Genomic DNA, 16,342 nt, shown 5'->3' with positions numbered 1-16,342 from the left:
AAATGATCTACTAATTATAACTTCCAGTCCTCAGTTTGGCAGACCCTTCACACCTACTGCTGCATGAAGCAGAGAAAGCTACAAGCTTCCACCCTTGGGCTCAGCATCACCCAGTCCTGCTCTGATCTGGAGCAGCAGTTCACTGGGAGTGTGCCCAGGAGTGTAGAAGTCCCATGTTAACTTTGCTTAAAGCTTCCCCCAAAGGATATTTTCTATGCTTGAGGGCCAATACAGTTCTAAGTTCAAAATTAGTTGAAAGAAGTTTTATCATTGGTTTAATGTTTTTTTAAAGTGCCTTTATATTGCCTATTTTACTTAGCCTGAAAAGTCCTGGCTGAAGAGAGTTAAATAAGCAGTATATTACCCAGCAGTTCTTAGCTCTTGTTTATATAAAAAGTGCAGAGTGAACCTACCATTGTCTGAAAGGAAAGTCACATTCCAGATCTCAGTTTGTTTTGGGCACAGAGGCAGAAATGACTATTTCATTTTAACATTTTGGTATTTATATACTGGAACTGGTGCTGGAGTATCATGAATGTGATCACTGAGCATTTTCCTCTTATGTGGCCCTCCATTCATCTTAATTTATGTTGACTTATATAAACCATTGCAGTGCATGTGTGACATTACAATAAAATCGAGACAAGGAAGGGACATTGCTAGAGGCTTAAGCTGTCCAGCTGACAATAAGACTGACAGCTTTGATTTAGCATCTAACTTGGGGTGGAAGGAGATGCCTTGTCCTGATAAGGAGCCACAGACATGGGAATTAAAAGCCTAAGCATTTCTTTTGGACAAACTCTGAATGAAGTGAGGTGGGGAGATTCAGGCTAGATGTGAGGAGGAGGTTCTTCACCATGAGAGCGGTAAGACCCTGGAATGGGTTGTCCAGGGAGGTGGTCGAGGCCCCGTCCCTGGGGGTGTTTAAGCCCAGGCTGGATGAGGCTCTGGCCAGCCTGATCTAGTGTAGGGTGTCCCTGCCCATGGCTGGGGGGTTGGAACTAGATGATCCTTGTGGTCCCTTCCAACCCTGAATGAAACTATGAAACTATGAAACATGCATGCCTCTAGCATCCATTTCCTCAGTATGCTATGGAGTAGAAGAGTCATCTGGCATTCAATAAGACCCAGTACCTAGCTCCTGCTTCAGCAAGTAGGACATGCCATGGCATGTGAAATATCCTAACAGGAGAGAAATCAGTACTCACCTTTGGATACCCCACCCAGAGCTGTGGATTCAAGTCCCACCATGGTCTAACCACAGCATACAACCACTCTTCTTTCTTTATGTCTTTGGAAGAAAGGCCAACAAAGGTCCATTCTTGGGGAGACCTAAGCAGAGGACAGATATCTTCTTCCAGCTCTACATGCTTGTTCTTGAGTAGTGAATCCTACAGGTCAGTGCTGTCAGATTCCAGGACAGCTTGCTCAGCTTTGTGGATTGCATCTGAGGATCTAAATCTCCTAATACAGGAAGTTTTGATGCTTTCTTTGGATTCCTGACTTCTCCAGGGAGACAACTAGCTTAAATTCAAGTGTTTCAACATTAGACTCAGTTCAATCTTCGAACACAACCCCAAAATTGACGTCAGTTTCAGATATGGGGCTTCAGTTCCTAAAGAGCTCTGAAAAATCTTGTCCTGTGTCAGAAATGAAAGCACCCCACTAGGGGAGAACCCTTGCAAGTCACTTCACTGTTGAACTGCCTGCACTGCTGAGAAGTGAGCCAGCATGTCATATCTTATCTAAATTTATCTGCTTTCAAAAACTGCATCTTCTCTTCTTGGCATGTGGTAGAGAAGCAAGGGTCCCTGACTATTTGGATAATTCATGCTTCTTGCAGGAAACCTTGTTTTGTCACTAGGAAAGGATAAACCCCACAGATTAGCTGTCTGTCCATTTATACACCAACTGCTTGGTACAGAGGTACCCTAAATGTGTGTGAGAGCTCATGGTGCATCCAGAGTACCAACTTAGGTGTACCCAAATCCCTGGCATAAAGGAAGGGCAGTTCCACATCTCCCTTCTACCATGAGGCCATTCTTAGCATGGGCAGCTGTATTTGCACTGCAGCAGTTGGTTTAGTACACTGACCACATTAAAAACTAACCTGCAGCTTTGTTTTGTAGAGGAAACTTAAGGCTTCCTGGTCCATCAGTCTGTGATTATTCAAATCAGCACTGGCATGGAGGAAGGCACTGACCAAGAGGCAGACGAGGAAAGGTGAAGGGTGCCTTGCTGTCACAGCCTGACCATGAAACCCCACCCTGGGCTAATTAATTGCACAGCCAGTGCCAAAAATCTATTCTTGCCTTACTCAGTTACAGCCATTTCAAACCATATTTTTCTTCCCTGGTTGTTTGGCAAGAGTGTTATGTTCCTAGCTTTAAATACAGCTATCTAGGGACTCCCAGAGAAACATTTATTTTTATTATGCTTTGCTTTTGGACTTCATTCACAAAGCCAACAAGGAAAAGAGCGAAAAAGCTGACTTTTGAAAGAGGAAGGAGGCTTAAATCACAAATTGCTTTTCAAGGAATTTTGGTCAAACATCAGGATTTGGAAACAAAGACTAAAATGGAGATAGAATTTCCTTGGTGTTTAGACATTCATATTTTAGTAGAAAAAAAACCCACCCTGCTTGCAACAGACCCAGGATTTTTTGAGAAACTGATGGAAGTAATGGAGTGTGACATACATAGCTGGGACAAGGAATCTACTGGAAGAAGCAAGCACAGTGTCTTTCAGAAGTTGCCAAAACCTGCAGAAGGCTGACATGGGCAATTTCCTCTGAGCTGGAGCTAGAGGCAAATTAAATCAATGGAAGGTTGTTGAAGTTGTGAAGATAAGAGTCTTCTGAGCTGGTACATGAAATGACCAGGCAGGCGGTGTTGAGAACACTTAAGTTACCCAGAGCTGGGAGTAGCTGTCTGCTACATGAACCTGCAGTCACCTTTGCTCAGATGTTCACATTAAATCTTGGAACTGGAAACACTTCAAATGGAATGACTTTAATGGGAAGAGAACAAAAATCTACCAGTTCAATTCACTCTTTGCAACATAAACAGGTACAATTCCAAGGAAATCAAATGCTGCTTTGGAAGGACATGGAGTATTCACTCTGTGTCCCAGCTTCAGGTCAGCCATGACTGTCAGCATCACAGAGGTCTCACTGCCTTTTCCAGTAGCAAGAAGTGACAAGAATCTGGTGACCAAAGATCTTTTCCCAATGCAGTATTAAGCTTAGGCTCGAAGTGAGGAGAAAGTTCTTCAGAGAGAGAGTTGTTGGCTGTTGGAATGTGCTGCACAGGGAGGTGGTGGAGTCACCGTCCCTAGAGGTGTTCAAGAGGGGATTGGATGTGGCACTTGGTGCCATGGTTTAGTAGTCATGAGGTGTTGGGTGACAGGTTGGACTTGATGATCTTTGGGGTCTTTTCCAACCTTATTGATTCTGTGATGCAATACAGATACAGACTTTGACCACTTTTAATGTTGATATCTAATTAGTGTTGGACTTGAATCCTAAGTGGATGCCTGTTGATAATCACCATGAGCAGGAACATTTGCTGCTCTTGGTTACCAGGTTCTACAGGATAAATTTTTACTGAGTCCAAGAGGACATATGAAAGCAGTTCAGGCCAATATGTAGCCTCCGAGGGATGAGGGCCAGAGATTATTCTGTGCACATGATGCTCTAAGGACTTAGGCTAAGAATCATAGAATCAATACATCAAGTCTAACCTGTCACCACAGACCTCATGACTACTAAACCATGGCACCAAGTCCCATGTCCAATCCCCTCTTGAACACCTCCAGGGATGGTGACTTTACCACCTCTCTGGGCAGCCCATTCCAACAGCTAACAACTCTCTCTGTGAAGAACTTTCTCCTCACCTTGAGCCTAAACTTCCCCTGGCATAGCTTGAGACTGTCTGTGTTCTGGTGCATTGGACATAAGGAAAAAACTTCTTTCCTAAGAGAGTAGTGAAGCATTGGAACAGGCTGCCCAGAGGGGCGACAGTCACCATCCCTGGAGGTGTTCAAGAAGTTGTAGGATACAGTGGTGGGCAACAAGGCTGGTGAGAGGCCTTGAACACAAGCTCTATGAGGAGAGGCTGAGGGAGCCGGGATTGTTTAGCCTGGAGAAGAGGCTCAGGGGAGACCTTATTGCCCTCTACAACTACCTGAGGGGTGGTTGTGGCCGGGAGGGTGTTGGTCTCTTCTCCCAGGCAACCAGCACCAGAACAAGGGGACACAGTCTCAAGCTGCACCAGGGGAGGTTTAGACTCAGGTGAGGAGGAAGTTCTTCACCGAGCGAGTCATTCGGCATTGGAACGGGTTGCCCAGGGAGGTGGTTGAGTCATCGACCCTGGAGGCGTTCAAGAGGAGATTGGACGTGGCACTTGGTGCCATGGTCTGGTCATGGGGTCTGTGTTGATAGGTTGGACTCGATGATCCTCGAGGTCCTTTCCAACCTAAGTTATACTGTGATACAGTGCTGCGATAGGTGCTGCAGGATACAGTTTAGCAGTCAGGGTAGCCGAGTCATGGCTGGACTCGATGTTAAAGATTGTTTCCAGCCGTAGTGATCTGATTTGAAGACAAGTTCCACAGCAACACAATGAAAGAATAATACAATCTGGCAACTCAGAGAGTTTTGGCAAACATTTTATAGTTTTTATATAAAAAATCTCAGTAAGAAACCAAGCAGAATATCTTGACGGAAACATCTGCCTTACAACAAGTTAAAAAAAAACCCCAAAAACAAACTCACAAAAGAAAAACAAAACCAAAACCAAAACCAAAGCAGAAACAAAAACCAAAACAGGGTTAAATTCCAACCCCCCAGAGTCTCTCTCTCTCTCTCTTTTTTTTTTTTTTTTTAATTATTATTATAAACCAGAATATCAACAAAACACTTAAAATAATCTCAGACTGTTTGGCAACTCATCACATAACAAGAGACACATTTGATCATAAGAAAAAGTGTAACTTTATATACAACTTCACTTGAACATTTTGCTCTTACCAGAGTTAATATACATTAAAAAAAGAGTCTGGCAATAATGCCAGGATTCTGGGTTGTGGGTTTTTTTTATTTTAATACCTGTGTATAAAATGTAACATAAAATGCTGAAGCTCTAGAGCTAGGAGAAGTGACATTTGATTTCAATCGGTCCCTCTTTGTTGAAAACAAAGACAAATACTGAAGGAACAAGCGTTCAGTTGCAAAACGAAACTGCCTCAGTTCAGGGTGGTGTTGGCTCACGGTGAATAAATCTAACCCTAATACTATTTATCTCTTCAGGTTGGTGGTAAATTCCCAAGTGAAAAGAGAATTTACTGAGATTACATTTGAATTTGTTTGCTTCTTCTTATATACTTGGTCACAAACGTGACCGGAAAGGAGCCAAGTCCCTTTCACTATGCTAAACTACTTCAACGCATGCGAGAAAAATACCAACTGTCTGAGAATCTTTTAGAGAACTTCAGGTTTTAGACGCCCTGGGGGAGCAGAGGGGAAGTTTCCTACTGACATCTGCATAGAATGTAAAATATATAATTAAAAAAACCTAAGGTGTATATACTAAAGTTTACAGACCAATGCCGTCCATATAATAAATAAAATGTCCATCATTGATTAGATTCATACACAGAGTAAAATACAACCTATTTTTACAAGTCTATGTACAAAGTGTATTTAGGAGGCCCGCAGGGTGGCCTCATGGGTTGGAAGCATCTGCATTAGCACTGTCAATTGGGAAACCCCAACTTTCCAAGTCAGTGATAAAATATATAATTACTTTCTTTTTTTTTTTTCTCCTTTTCTTTTCTTTTTCTTCTTCTTTTCATTCTGATACAAAGTAAACTTATTTTTTTTTCCCATCTGAAATAAATGTACATAATATTCTGTATAAACAATAGTTTATAAAGCTGTTTAAAATGTAACTTAAAAGTACTGCGTCGGTTAAACTTAAGAGCTCCGAAACAAGCACGTGCAGGTCCCTTTGCTTTACAAAATGAAACAAAATAGAAGCACAGATGTTTGTTGTTGCTGCTGTTTGACTCTTCCACGAACAGTACTAGCTGGTAGAGATTATCGTTTGGCTTTCTTCACTGGTGTCTCCTCTGTCTTCTGCTGGCCTTTTCTCCGTACCACTGTTGGACTCTCTTCCCTTTTACGCTTGAGAGACTGCACCTTCAACCTGAAAAGCAATATTAATCATGTTAATAATGGTAGGACCTGTAAAACAAAAAAGGTTGGGCAGGCACAATCCTGTTTAGAGGATGAAGCTTAGTTGCCCATTTCTGCTTAATTACCAGGGTGTTACTTAAAAGTTTACTGCTCAGACATTGTATGCCAGCACAGACCACAGGGAAACCCTGCACACTCCCACGGCATCCTAGCAGGGTGTGCTGTGCACTAATTCTGTACATTGGAGAGTGCTCCAGATGTAGAATTTGGGGCTAGAGCAGTTATCCTTCCTTTTGAGAAGCTTTGTTATATTCTATTACAATACACAAACTGCATTGTTTTGTACCCTGTTTCACAAAGACATTAGAACAGCAGCTAAGTGGCTTGAATCTCATATGCACAAGAGGGAGTGAAGTGCAGGCATTGTGTACCTACCTCTCTCATATAAGTAATCACATATAAGCCCATTGCATTTTAGCTCAAATCAGTCATAAGTGTGTCTTGAACTCTTGGCCACTCAGAAGCATACAAAGCAATTAAGAGGAGGTGAACTGTCACATTCCCAAGGCTCAGTCTGAAGACACTGCCCCATTTCAGAGCAGAGGACAACTAAGTTTGTCTGGCATATAACCCATTTCACAAGTAAACTACAAGACACATAGCAACTGCATATCACATCTGTTTTTCCCTCAGGATTTTACACTCTGATCTCAACTTTAAATACTAAAAAGTGTAAAGGGAAGGAGGGAAAGGGAAATATTTCCAGAACTTGACAGAAGGATACTGGGAGCTTCTCTTCTATCAGCTGAACTCTGAAAGAACTTCAAGCATTAGGATTGTGTCATCCTATGTTGCTTTAACCTGAACTACAGCTGCTCTTCCCCTCATTCAGGAAGGAATCACAGCTCAAGTTAAAATACTTCATAACAGCATTTTCAGATTCTCCCAAGAGCTTTCTGAGGACATCAAGGAAAAAAACAACAATCTAGAATTCCAAATGTAAAAGAAAGGGAAAAAAAGAAAAAAAAGTAAACAGAAGAAAATCCTTTAAAAGCTTTTATGTATCACAAGAGAACAGAACAGAGCAAAGCCAGACTGCTCTTCAGATTCTGAAGCAGTACATTACATGTAAGGAAAGGATCAACGTAGTGGCTTCCAAAACAAATAGGAGAAGTGGATTCAACTTTAATACTTACTGTGTCAATGGAGGAGATTTATTCATTTTTGTATCACTTGGAGATCTCTTTTTTGCTGCCAGGTTCTGTCGCTTTCTGGGAGAAACTGAACTTGGACTGCTGCCTTTAGAAGTTGCACGTGTGGTTGGTTTGCTGGGCTGCTTTCTGTAATACAAAAGAATGATGAATGTATATACACAACAAAATGCTTTTACACCAAATGACTTTCCTCTTGAATTCCACAAGCAGAAAATTAAGACTGCAGAGTATTTGCAACAAGTAAACCAAAGCTGCCAAAAGAAACAGCAAAAAACAACCCGACTAAACCAAAACAGAAACCACTTGCATGTTTTGGGACACAAACTGCAACATCAGGCCCAGTGTTTCCATATCAAATGGTAGAGTCAAAAGGCTACTTCACTGACAGCATTTAAGTAAATAAAAATCCTGGTTCCAAATCTGCAGTCATTCTCATGATAAATGTCCATGTTTAACAAGATAGCTTGGAGTACCAGCAGCAAACCAAAATAAGCAGAGGAGAGTGGACTGCAGCAGGAAGGAGCATTTGCTTATCTAGCATGAAGGAGAAGCTCTTAGTAGCTTCAGTATCCACCAGTTCAGAACCATGAGGAAATGGTTACTGGTGATCTGTTTCACACTTTGGAAGACAGGTTACTTAAATCATAAAACCTGATAATCCTACAATGCTGAAGCAGCAGCTCCTTCCATAGCATTATTTCCAAAGGCTACTTCCAAAATGCTGTTTTATACTCCTTGCAGCACTGTAGGATAGAGATGCTGTGTTACAGCCTGTGCTAGAAAGATAGCACTAGAAATCTGAGATACAAACCCAAACACATCTATAAACAGAAACAAAAAGTAAATGCTCCCACAAGCAATCAGAATGGAAACACTAATATCTAAACTTTCATTACAACTTTAGAGTTAACAATTATGCAAGACTAAAGGAAGTCCCTGAGCCTTTACCAAAACAAAGCTGCTGTTTGCAAAGCATAGTGTGGTAAACCTTCAGAGTTTTCATTTAAATGAAGACTAAAGAACTACTTTCTGATTCAGCTCTGAAATGATGAATTCAAGAGCACACTGTGAATAAGCCCCAAAGACTAACATATAACATATCCTTAGGAAGGAAGTAAATCCAGTGAATTTACAGAAATCTCACCATGAACAGGAAAACAAAGCCTGGACTCCCACTCTGTTCTGGATAGGCAGCAACAGAAATGAAAACTTTCCAAAGCTGTTTCCACAACAAAGCCAAGAGGAGAAGCTCTGTTATCATTCAGTTTGCCTACCAGAAGGCAGGCCTAAGGCTAAGGAAGACTTGTATTAAGAACAGCTTCTTGAAAACAGATCTCTCGCTACCACAGTAGTCTTCTGCAGGAAGATTGCTCTCTGACCTTGCAGATCACCAGACCAGACATAACTCCTCCAGTGCTGCAGATTCACATAGTTAACTTGAAAATAATATTTGGAAAACTACACAGAAAAAAAATGGTATTTTCACCTTGATCTAATTCCAAGTTTCAAATGGCAGATTGCACAGTCAAGTCAGAGTTCACTTTTTACCTCAGAACTAAGTGCTCTTAGACTCGGCTTCTGAGATATGACTAGGGTGAAGACTGCCAACAGGACCGGTTCTGACATTCAAAACTGTCTTTTGAAACCCTAACAGTTTCCCCATCTCCCCTTTTGTCTCTTCATCTCTAGAAGAGTGGGACTAGAATCAGAACCAAAATGATTTCTGAAGTTCTCATCGGTTTAAAAATGAAGCAAACCAACCACCCCAGAAGCCCCCAGGCAACAAACCCCACACCAGCTGAGAACAACGTAGGAGGAAGTCCTGCTACTGGTGTCTCCATAAACAGTTACCTCTGAGCCTCTAATCTTGTGGCTGATCTTGTTGTGGCTCCGGAATGTGCTTCATCATCTTCCTCACCATCCTCTTCCTCGCCTTCCTCCTGCTCTTTTAGTTCATCTTCAGAAGATGTTAATTTCTGCCGTTTTCTTTCTGGCTCCAGTGTTTCTGCCCATGTAAAATTTTACACATGTGCTATAACTTTCCAAAAGCCCTCCAAAAGGATATGGACACTTAGTTTAGAAAAGGTATTCTAACCACAAATCCCATTGCAAGTCAGTCATTTTCCATCTCCTTTATGCTTCAACATTTTTAATTCACACTTGTTTGATTTATTTTTGCTAAACACATTCACCATAGTTTACTTAGGCAGCTTGTAGCCAGAATCAGAAAGAATTCACGAGGCTGTATAGAAGCATCTGGGATGCAGCAATTCTGACACGAGATTACAGCAATTCATGCATATTTACATAATATTTACACTAGCTGGAACGCAATGATTTTTCCTCAAGAAAGGAAAACAGAATAAAGCTGATCTTGCTGCTCTTAGTAAGCAGAAAGGCACAGTAGTATCTCCACATGCTGCTGGGAATAGAAGAGAATAGAATAAACCAGGCTGGAAGAGACCTTCAAGATCATCGCGTCCAACCCATCATCCAACACCATCTAACCAACTAAACCATGCAACCAAGGACCCCATCAAGTCTCCTCCTGAACACCTCCAATGATGGTGATAAAGCAGAGTTTTTCATGCTTTTACCAGTTTCCTCTGATTGAAGCAGAGCACGCCTGGGCTTCCTTCCCCTTTTACGCACAATCATTTCTGCCTTCTCAGCATCATCTTCCTGAAAAAAAATAAATCAAATGCAAGAAAGTAAGCCAATCAGATCCTGGGCTGCATCAGGAGAAGTGTGGCTAGCAGGTCAAGGGAGGTGATCCTCCCCCTATACTCAGCCCTGCTGAGACCCCACCTGGAGTACTGTGTCCAGTTCTGGAGCCCCTATTACAAGAGGGATCTGGAGGTGCTGGAATGTGTCCAGAGAAGGGCCACAAGGATGATCAGAGGGCTGGAGCACCTCTCCTATGAGGACAGACTGAAGGAGTTGGGGCTGTTCAGTCAGCAGAAGAGAAGGCTCCGAGGTGACCTAATTGTGGCCTTCCAGTATCTGAAGGGGGCCTACAGGAAGTCTGGGGAGGGACTGCTCAGGATCTCAGGTAGTGATAGGACTAGGGGGAATGGAATGAAGCTGGAGGTGGGGAGATTCAGGCTAGATATGAGGAGGAAGTTCTTCCCCATGAGAGTGGTGAAGCCCTGGAATGGGTTGTCCAGGGAGGTGGTTGGGGCCCGTCCCTGGAGGTGTTTAAGCCCAGGCTGGATGAGGTTCTGTCCAGCCTGATCTAGTGTGGGGTGTCCCTGCCCATGGCTGGGGGGTTGGAACTAGGTGATCCTTGTGGCCCCTTCCAACCCTGAATGATACTATGATAAGAACAATTTAATTTAAATAGAAGACAGACATTTTTCATTATATACTGCTTATAGACTTCCAAATGAAAAGTGACTGCACTTACATTGGTTGTTTCTTTCTTATTAGATGTGTCTGTACCTAGAAAGAAAAAAAACAACACACCCCACTGATTTAATCCTGAACTTCAAATCTTTTGCCAATCAGTTTACAAAGGAGTTCTTTCCAACTCTGTCAACTCTGCATAAACATCACAGAAACTCAGAAAACATTTAAAGTCTCTACCTAATTTACAATATGCCTTTGTTGTATTTTGTTATATACAGAGACTGAGGCAATTATTAATTTGCCTTTTTTTAGTAGCAAGGATTTGTATGACTGATGTTAGTTATTGCTTTTTGCATGTGCTATTTTTGTTTTAATGGAAAAGCAAAGTTACTTATCCTTTTTAACTACTGGCAACCAATTGAAGAATCACAGAAGAATTTAGCTTGGAAGAGGCCTCTGGAGGTCATCTAGACCAACCTCTTGTTCAGAGCATGGCTATATTAATCCATACTCTTCAAGCTCTTGTTCAATCTGATTTTTAAAGTCTCCAAAACATGTGGTCCCCCTAAGCAGTCTGTTCTAGTGCTTAGCTGTCAATGATGAAGCACCAAATGGCTGTAGCTCAAGAAGACAGTACTTAAAATCTGTCTAATATCTGGTATGCAAATGATGTGACTTCCTGTTGAAGGAGTTCTTACTTTCAGGTCAGTCCTTCTTACAGGCTGGCCTCTGTAGTTTGAAGTACATTCATTACCCAACAACCCATCTTTCAACAGGGCCTCACCCCACGGCAGATGCTTAGCACTTCTACCCTGACCAACTCTGAGATTGTTTTATAAAGCTTTTGAGCCTTGGCCAATGGAATTAATTGCAACACTGCAAAGACAAAGATCCTTAGCAACAAAGGGAGCAAAGCAAGCTAAACAAAAGGAAGTTTTTGTACCTTTTCTCCCTCCCATAAAATTGCTCCCTGCTTTTGCTTTTTGAAAGCAGCACAGAAGATGATGCAAATTCTAAACCCATCGCCATTAGGCTGACAGAACAAGCAGGAGAATGTTAATGCAACTGATGAAAAATAGATCTCAAAAGGCACAAACCTACTCTGAAATCCCAATACTTTTTTTTGCAGTTCCTTTGTTAAGGTTCTGGGGCAAACGACACACAAAGACGTTTAACTATTGAGTTATGACCTGTAGGACACGTAGGACTGTCCACAGCATTAAGTATTTCACACAAAATACTTCTCACAGACAACCAACATTTCCTAGTTCTGCTGTGTTCAAAAGACAGACACTTCAAAATCTTGGTGTGTTTCTGGCAAGTTTATGGCAATGTGGTTTTTGACAGAAGAACGTTCTATGTAAGCACAAGGCAGGACTTAAAATACAGCAATCCTCCTGTTAGAATGTGGCAATGTAGCACTTTTTCCTCAAGATAAGTATAAAAATAAATAAGCATTTAAAAACTTTACCAACTTGACAGCAGCAACCACTGGTAAGTGCAAAACAATTTTCAAGTTCAGTGTCAGTGTCACAGGAGGATGCTGCCTTGAGAAACCAGATGCCCTTTAACTGTCAGCAACAAAGCTGGGGAGAGGTTTGGAGCACAAGCCCTATGAGACGAGGCTGAGGGAGCTGGGGTTGCTTAGCCTGGAGAAGAGGAGGTTCAGGGCAGACCTTACCGCTGCCTACAACTACCTGAAGGGAAGTTGTAGCCAGATGGGGGTTGGTCTCTTCTCCCAGGAAACCAGCACCAGAACAGGACGACAGAGCCTCAAGCTGTGCCAGGGGAGGTTTAGGCTAGATGTCAGGAAGAAGTTCTTCATAGAAAGAGTGATTGCCCATTGGAATGTGCTGCCCAGGGAGGTGGTGGAGTCACCATTACTGGAGGTGTTTAGGAAGAGACTGGATGGGGTGCTTGGTGCCATGGTTTAGTTGATTAGATGGTGTTGGGTGATAGGTTGGACTCGATCTCAAAGGTCTCTTCCAACCTGGTTAATTCTATTCTAACTGAGTTTGTATGGAGTGAAAGGAAACTTTCTGCTTCCTACACTATGTGCTAATCTATCCCTGTTGTAAACCCTTGTGAGGAACATCCCAATATTACCAGAATAAGTGAACTGCACAGAGGGATTTTCACTACCAAGAAGTTTGCAACCCCAGATGTTTGAAAAGGAGAAAGAAATAGAAAAGGACCTAATTTTACATTACTTACTAAAAGTACATTATTTACTTACTTGCTTGAGGTGCTTTCCTACTTGCAAAGACAGGAAACTGCAGCTGAAATGAAAGAAATAAAATTAAGAGAAAAGGTGGGTCTTTTAATTTCAAGAAAATCAGAAAAATCCAGGATTGTATTATATAAACACAACAACTTGCTCTCATTCATAGCAGAACATATCTGCCAATCTAGAGAGTGTGAACAGTAAGTTTACAGTTTCACAGCAGCATGCATTTTGCCATTGGATATTTGAAATGGGTCAAATCAGCCCACAAACTGAAGAAAACAGCAGTTTCAGTAACCTCATTGACAAAGTCATCACAGTAAGACAAAGTTAAAAGCAGTTTCAAATACATTTCTGAAGCCTGAATTTATCAGTAATACAAAACAGTTGAGTGCAGTGACTCTGTGTAAACACACACACACAGATCTGCAGATTGAGAGATCACCAGGATTTTGTATTTGCACAGAACGCAGAAAAAGCTAATATAATTACACCATCTCTTATGAAGACTACCCAGAAAATCCAGCTGCTTTCATCACTGAATGACTACACTAGGGTGGTCTATGCTTCCTTTGAACTAGCAGCATGCCCTCAATCAGCCCAGGGGAAACTCACGCCAAGGTTCTATCTCACCTTACAGAATCCTTATCTCAGATGGAGGGCAGATATTGCTCCTTCTGGAGCCAGCCAGCCTGTACCTGACTGACACACCAATTAATCATCACTAAGAGGTACAAGATCTTTGTAACAGTCAACTAGAACATGATGAATCTGTTCCAGTACTGAGACTTGCAAACTACATCTACTTCTGCAGGGGATTTGAATTAGTTTTAACTCAATGGGGGGAAAAATATAAATCCACCCAACACCAAGCCCATCAAGATAAACACCTCTTCCCCATAAACCACACCAGTTCAAATTACAATTCATAAATTAATATTTGGAAAAAGAAAGTTAAGATTAAGAAAGACTAGAAACTGCAAAACAAAGCTCCACCAGGCCTGTGGAAGGGACAGGACTCAAAGGGCTGCCTGAAATGCTGCAAAAGCACAGAACAAGCAGGGGCAAGAACTCCTGTCTATAGCCTAGAGAAACTCCTAAGGCTTCTGACACCTATGTCAGCTGGTGTTTCACCAGGCAAGCAGGCAGAAAGCTTAAGTTTCAGTACAATCTGGCTTTTAAAATCACCTCTTTTCTATGCAGTAACACTGATTATGGCAGATAGGAATTTCCAAGAGAGAAGCCTTCTACCAGAAGGCCAACTAGCTGTACTTCACAAATACCCCTGAGCCATTACACCCTGCACTGTAATCCACTGGACTGCAGAAGAGATCTCAACAATATTTTCTTAGCAGGAATATACTTCACAAGGGTTATGAAATTAAGATCTTGCTGAGCTTTAAAAGACAGAAGTATGCTTCATGAGCTCTTGAGTTACTAAGCAGCATGCCCCTATCATTGGAATGAACTGTACACATTGTAATATAGAGAATATAACTGCATTAAACCACTATTTCACAGGTATTAAGAATTATTATGAGCTAAAATTCTGATAGATTCAGTAGAGGAAAAATAACATGAAGTTTTCAAAACACAGCCATCCTTGACCTTCAGGCCAAAATTACTCTCAGAACAAGCTGTAAGTCCCATGTACACACAAACAGAATTTCACCCTGTGTACAAGTAATGTTTCTAGGCAGTGCAACACAGATTTGTATTGTTGTACTGAGCTTGATCTTATTAGGGTATTTGCTGTGTTCTGATTTAATAGTCGATTTTGCTTACTAAGTTCAGTTGTTATTAAGAGGTTCTATGAAGGGTTTTTGTTTGCTTAGACTGAAGTCAATGGTCAAGTTTTCCACAAGATGCTCCTGAAATAGTGTTAAACAGATAAATGGCTCTCAAATTACCGTCTTTAAATGCACCCAAACAAAATAAAGGCACTTACATTCCCAGTGCTGATATCAGCTTTTGACTCCCCACCTGAGGGAAGAAATACGAATTCAGAACTTGAATGTCACTGTTCTTTTCCTTGTTTTTCCACACAGGTATTAAGAGCTACTTACCACCAGGCTGTACAGCTTCGAGAGGGTATTTACGAGGCCTTCCCCTTTTCCGTTTCACTATTACAGGCTGGTTTTCCTATTTCATAGGAAAGGGAGAAGATAATTTAGTTACTGTAATTGACTTTTGGCATTTGAGCAATGTAATACAAGGACTGCTTCACAATGTGCTAGTGACAGAAATAGTGTTCTTAGGTTACAAAACACAGAGGAGGAGGAGGGTTTTGTAGTAAGAGACAGTGCTTGCTATGAAATCCATTAATACGGCTGAAAAGAATTAGGGCACGAAGCATGCCTGAGAGGAGTGTCTTCTGCCCCTTCCCCCAAAAAACTCTACCACTTGGTCTCATAAATACTGCTGGCCCACCCTAAATATCCAGCTACATCTTTTCAGTCTTACAAGAACTACAGACTTGGTACCACAAGAGCCCCTTTTCTCAATGCCATACGGCAGAAGCGGCATCTTGCAACAGCTGAGCAGGTGCTACTGAACAAGTCAGTTTCCTAGGTATCCCAATATACAGATGGGTGATGTTCTCTACACACACAGGGCCTTTAGTAAAAAAGGCCCCTTACTTTGAAGTGTAAGGTTTGAAACGCAATTTTAAGTAATGAATATGGTCAGAAGTTCAGATCATAAGGATCCCCAACCTCAGATGAAACCCCCTCTCCTTTATTCTACTTACAAGGAATGAAGGTTAAGTGCCTCATTCAGCATCTACTGAAGTCTAGTCATGTATCCCTAGCAATGGATCTTAGTTACTCAAGCCATGTGAGCAAACATTCACCACTTATTCTTTAAGTTTTCATCCACCTCCAAATCAGAGGGTGAAAAAAAAGGAAATGACAAATCCCCACATCTTTATGGGAATTGGGTCCATTTCTAGGGGCTGGCAACAATTCCACTCTCTAGGGTTCAGCCATCTGTTTATAACTACCACTGCAGAGTATCACAAGCATGTTCCAAGACTGTTGTGGTAATATTTTTGTAAACCCAACTCACACTGGCTAGTGACCACACTGTCCACATCTCAAAGTGTTCAGAAAACATGATTTGTGTACGACAATGCTACAGAATTGCTTTCTAGACACTTTATTAGTAGTATTAAACGCAGGAAGTGAGTTCCTGGTACTTCAGTAATCAGCCATTGATGTGTCATGGTGAGTTTATACTTTGTGACACCGAACTACAGAAGTCAAACATGAGTGAACCAAGTTTTCACAGCTATTTCTGTGCTGGTGGTTTTTAGTCAACAAAATGCAAAGTACTTATTTCTAGCATGAAGCTGCATTATCT

The 16,342-nt window shown here is 41.6% G+C and overlaps 1 protein-coding gene across 4 annotated transcripts in view; it reads right to left on the bottom strand.

The window, feature by feature from the left end:
* Positions 1 to 4,652: 4,652 nt before the first annotated feature.
* BOD1L1 (biorientation of chromosomes in cell division 1 like 1) overlaps positions 4,653 to 16,342 on the bottom strand; it is a 35,229-nt gene continuing 23,539 nt past the window's right edge. For 2 of the 4 annotated variants that reach the window (XM_068149460.1, XM_068149461.1), the window contains 8 exons: positions 15,049 to 15,124; positions 14,931 to 14,965; positions 12,995 to 13,037; positions 10,817 to 10,851; positions 10,008 to 10,092; positions 9,262 to 9,415; positions 7,393 to 7,536; positions 4,653 to 6,206 (listed from right to left, as the gene is read on the bottom strand). In XM_068149460.1, the coding sequence (XP_068005561.1) occupies positions 6,098 to 6,206; positions 7,393 to 7,536; positions 9,262 to 9,415; positions 10,008 to 10,092; positions 10,817 to 10,851; positions 12,995 to 13,037; positions 14,931 to 14,965; positions 15,049 to 15,124 (681 nt within the window). In that variant the 3' untranslated portion in view covers positions 4,653 to 6,097. Of the gene's footprint in view, positions 6,207 to 7,392; positions 7,537 to 9,261; positions 9,462 to 10,007; positions 10,093 to 10,816; positions 10,852 to 12,994; positions 13,038 to 14,930; positions 14,966 to 15,048; positions 15,125 to 16,342 lie in introns of those variants that run through there. The other 2 variants (XM_068149462.1, XR_010988687.1) reach the window with 2 other exon arrangements.

The sequence above is a fragment of the Melanerpes formicivorus genome, unplaced genomic scaffold (genome assembly GCF_026170545.1).
Source record: "Melanerpes formicivorus ecotype bairdi unplaced genomic scaffold, bMelFor1.0.p_v2 SCAF_18, whole genome shotgun sequence".
In the NCBI taxonomy this organism is placed as follows: Eukaryota; Metazoa; Chordata; class Aves; order Piciformes; family Picidae; genus Melanerpes; species Melanerpes formicivorus.
The sequence above is the reverse complement of the archived record's forward strand: the minus strand, read 5'-3'. Positions and strand labels throughout refer to the sequence as shown.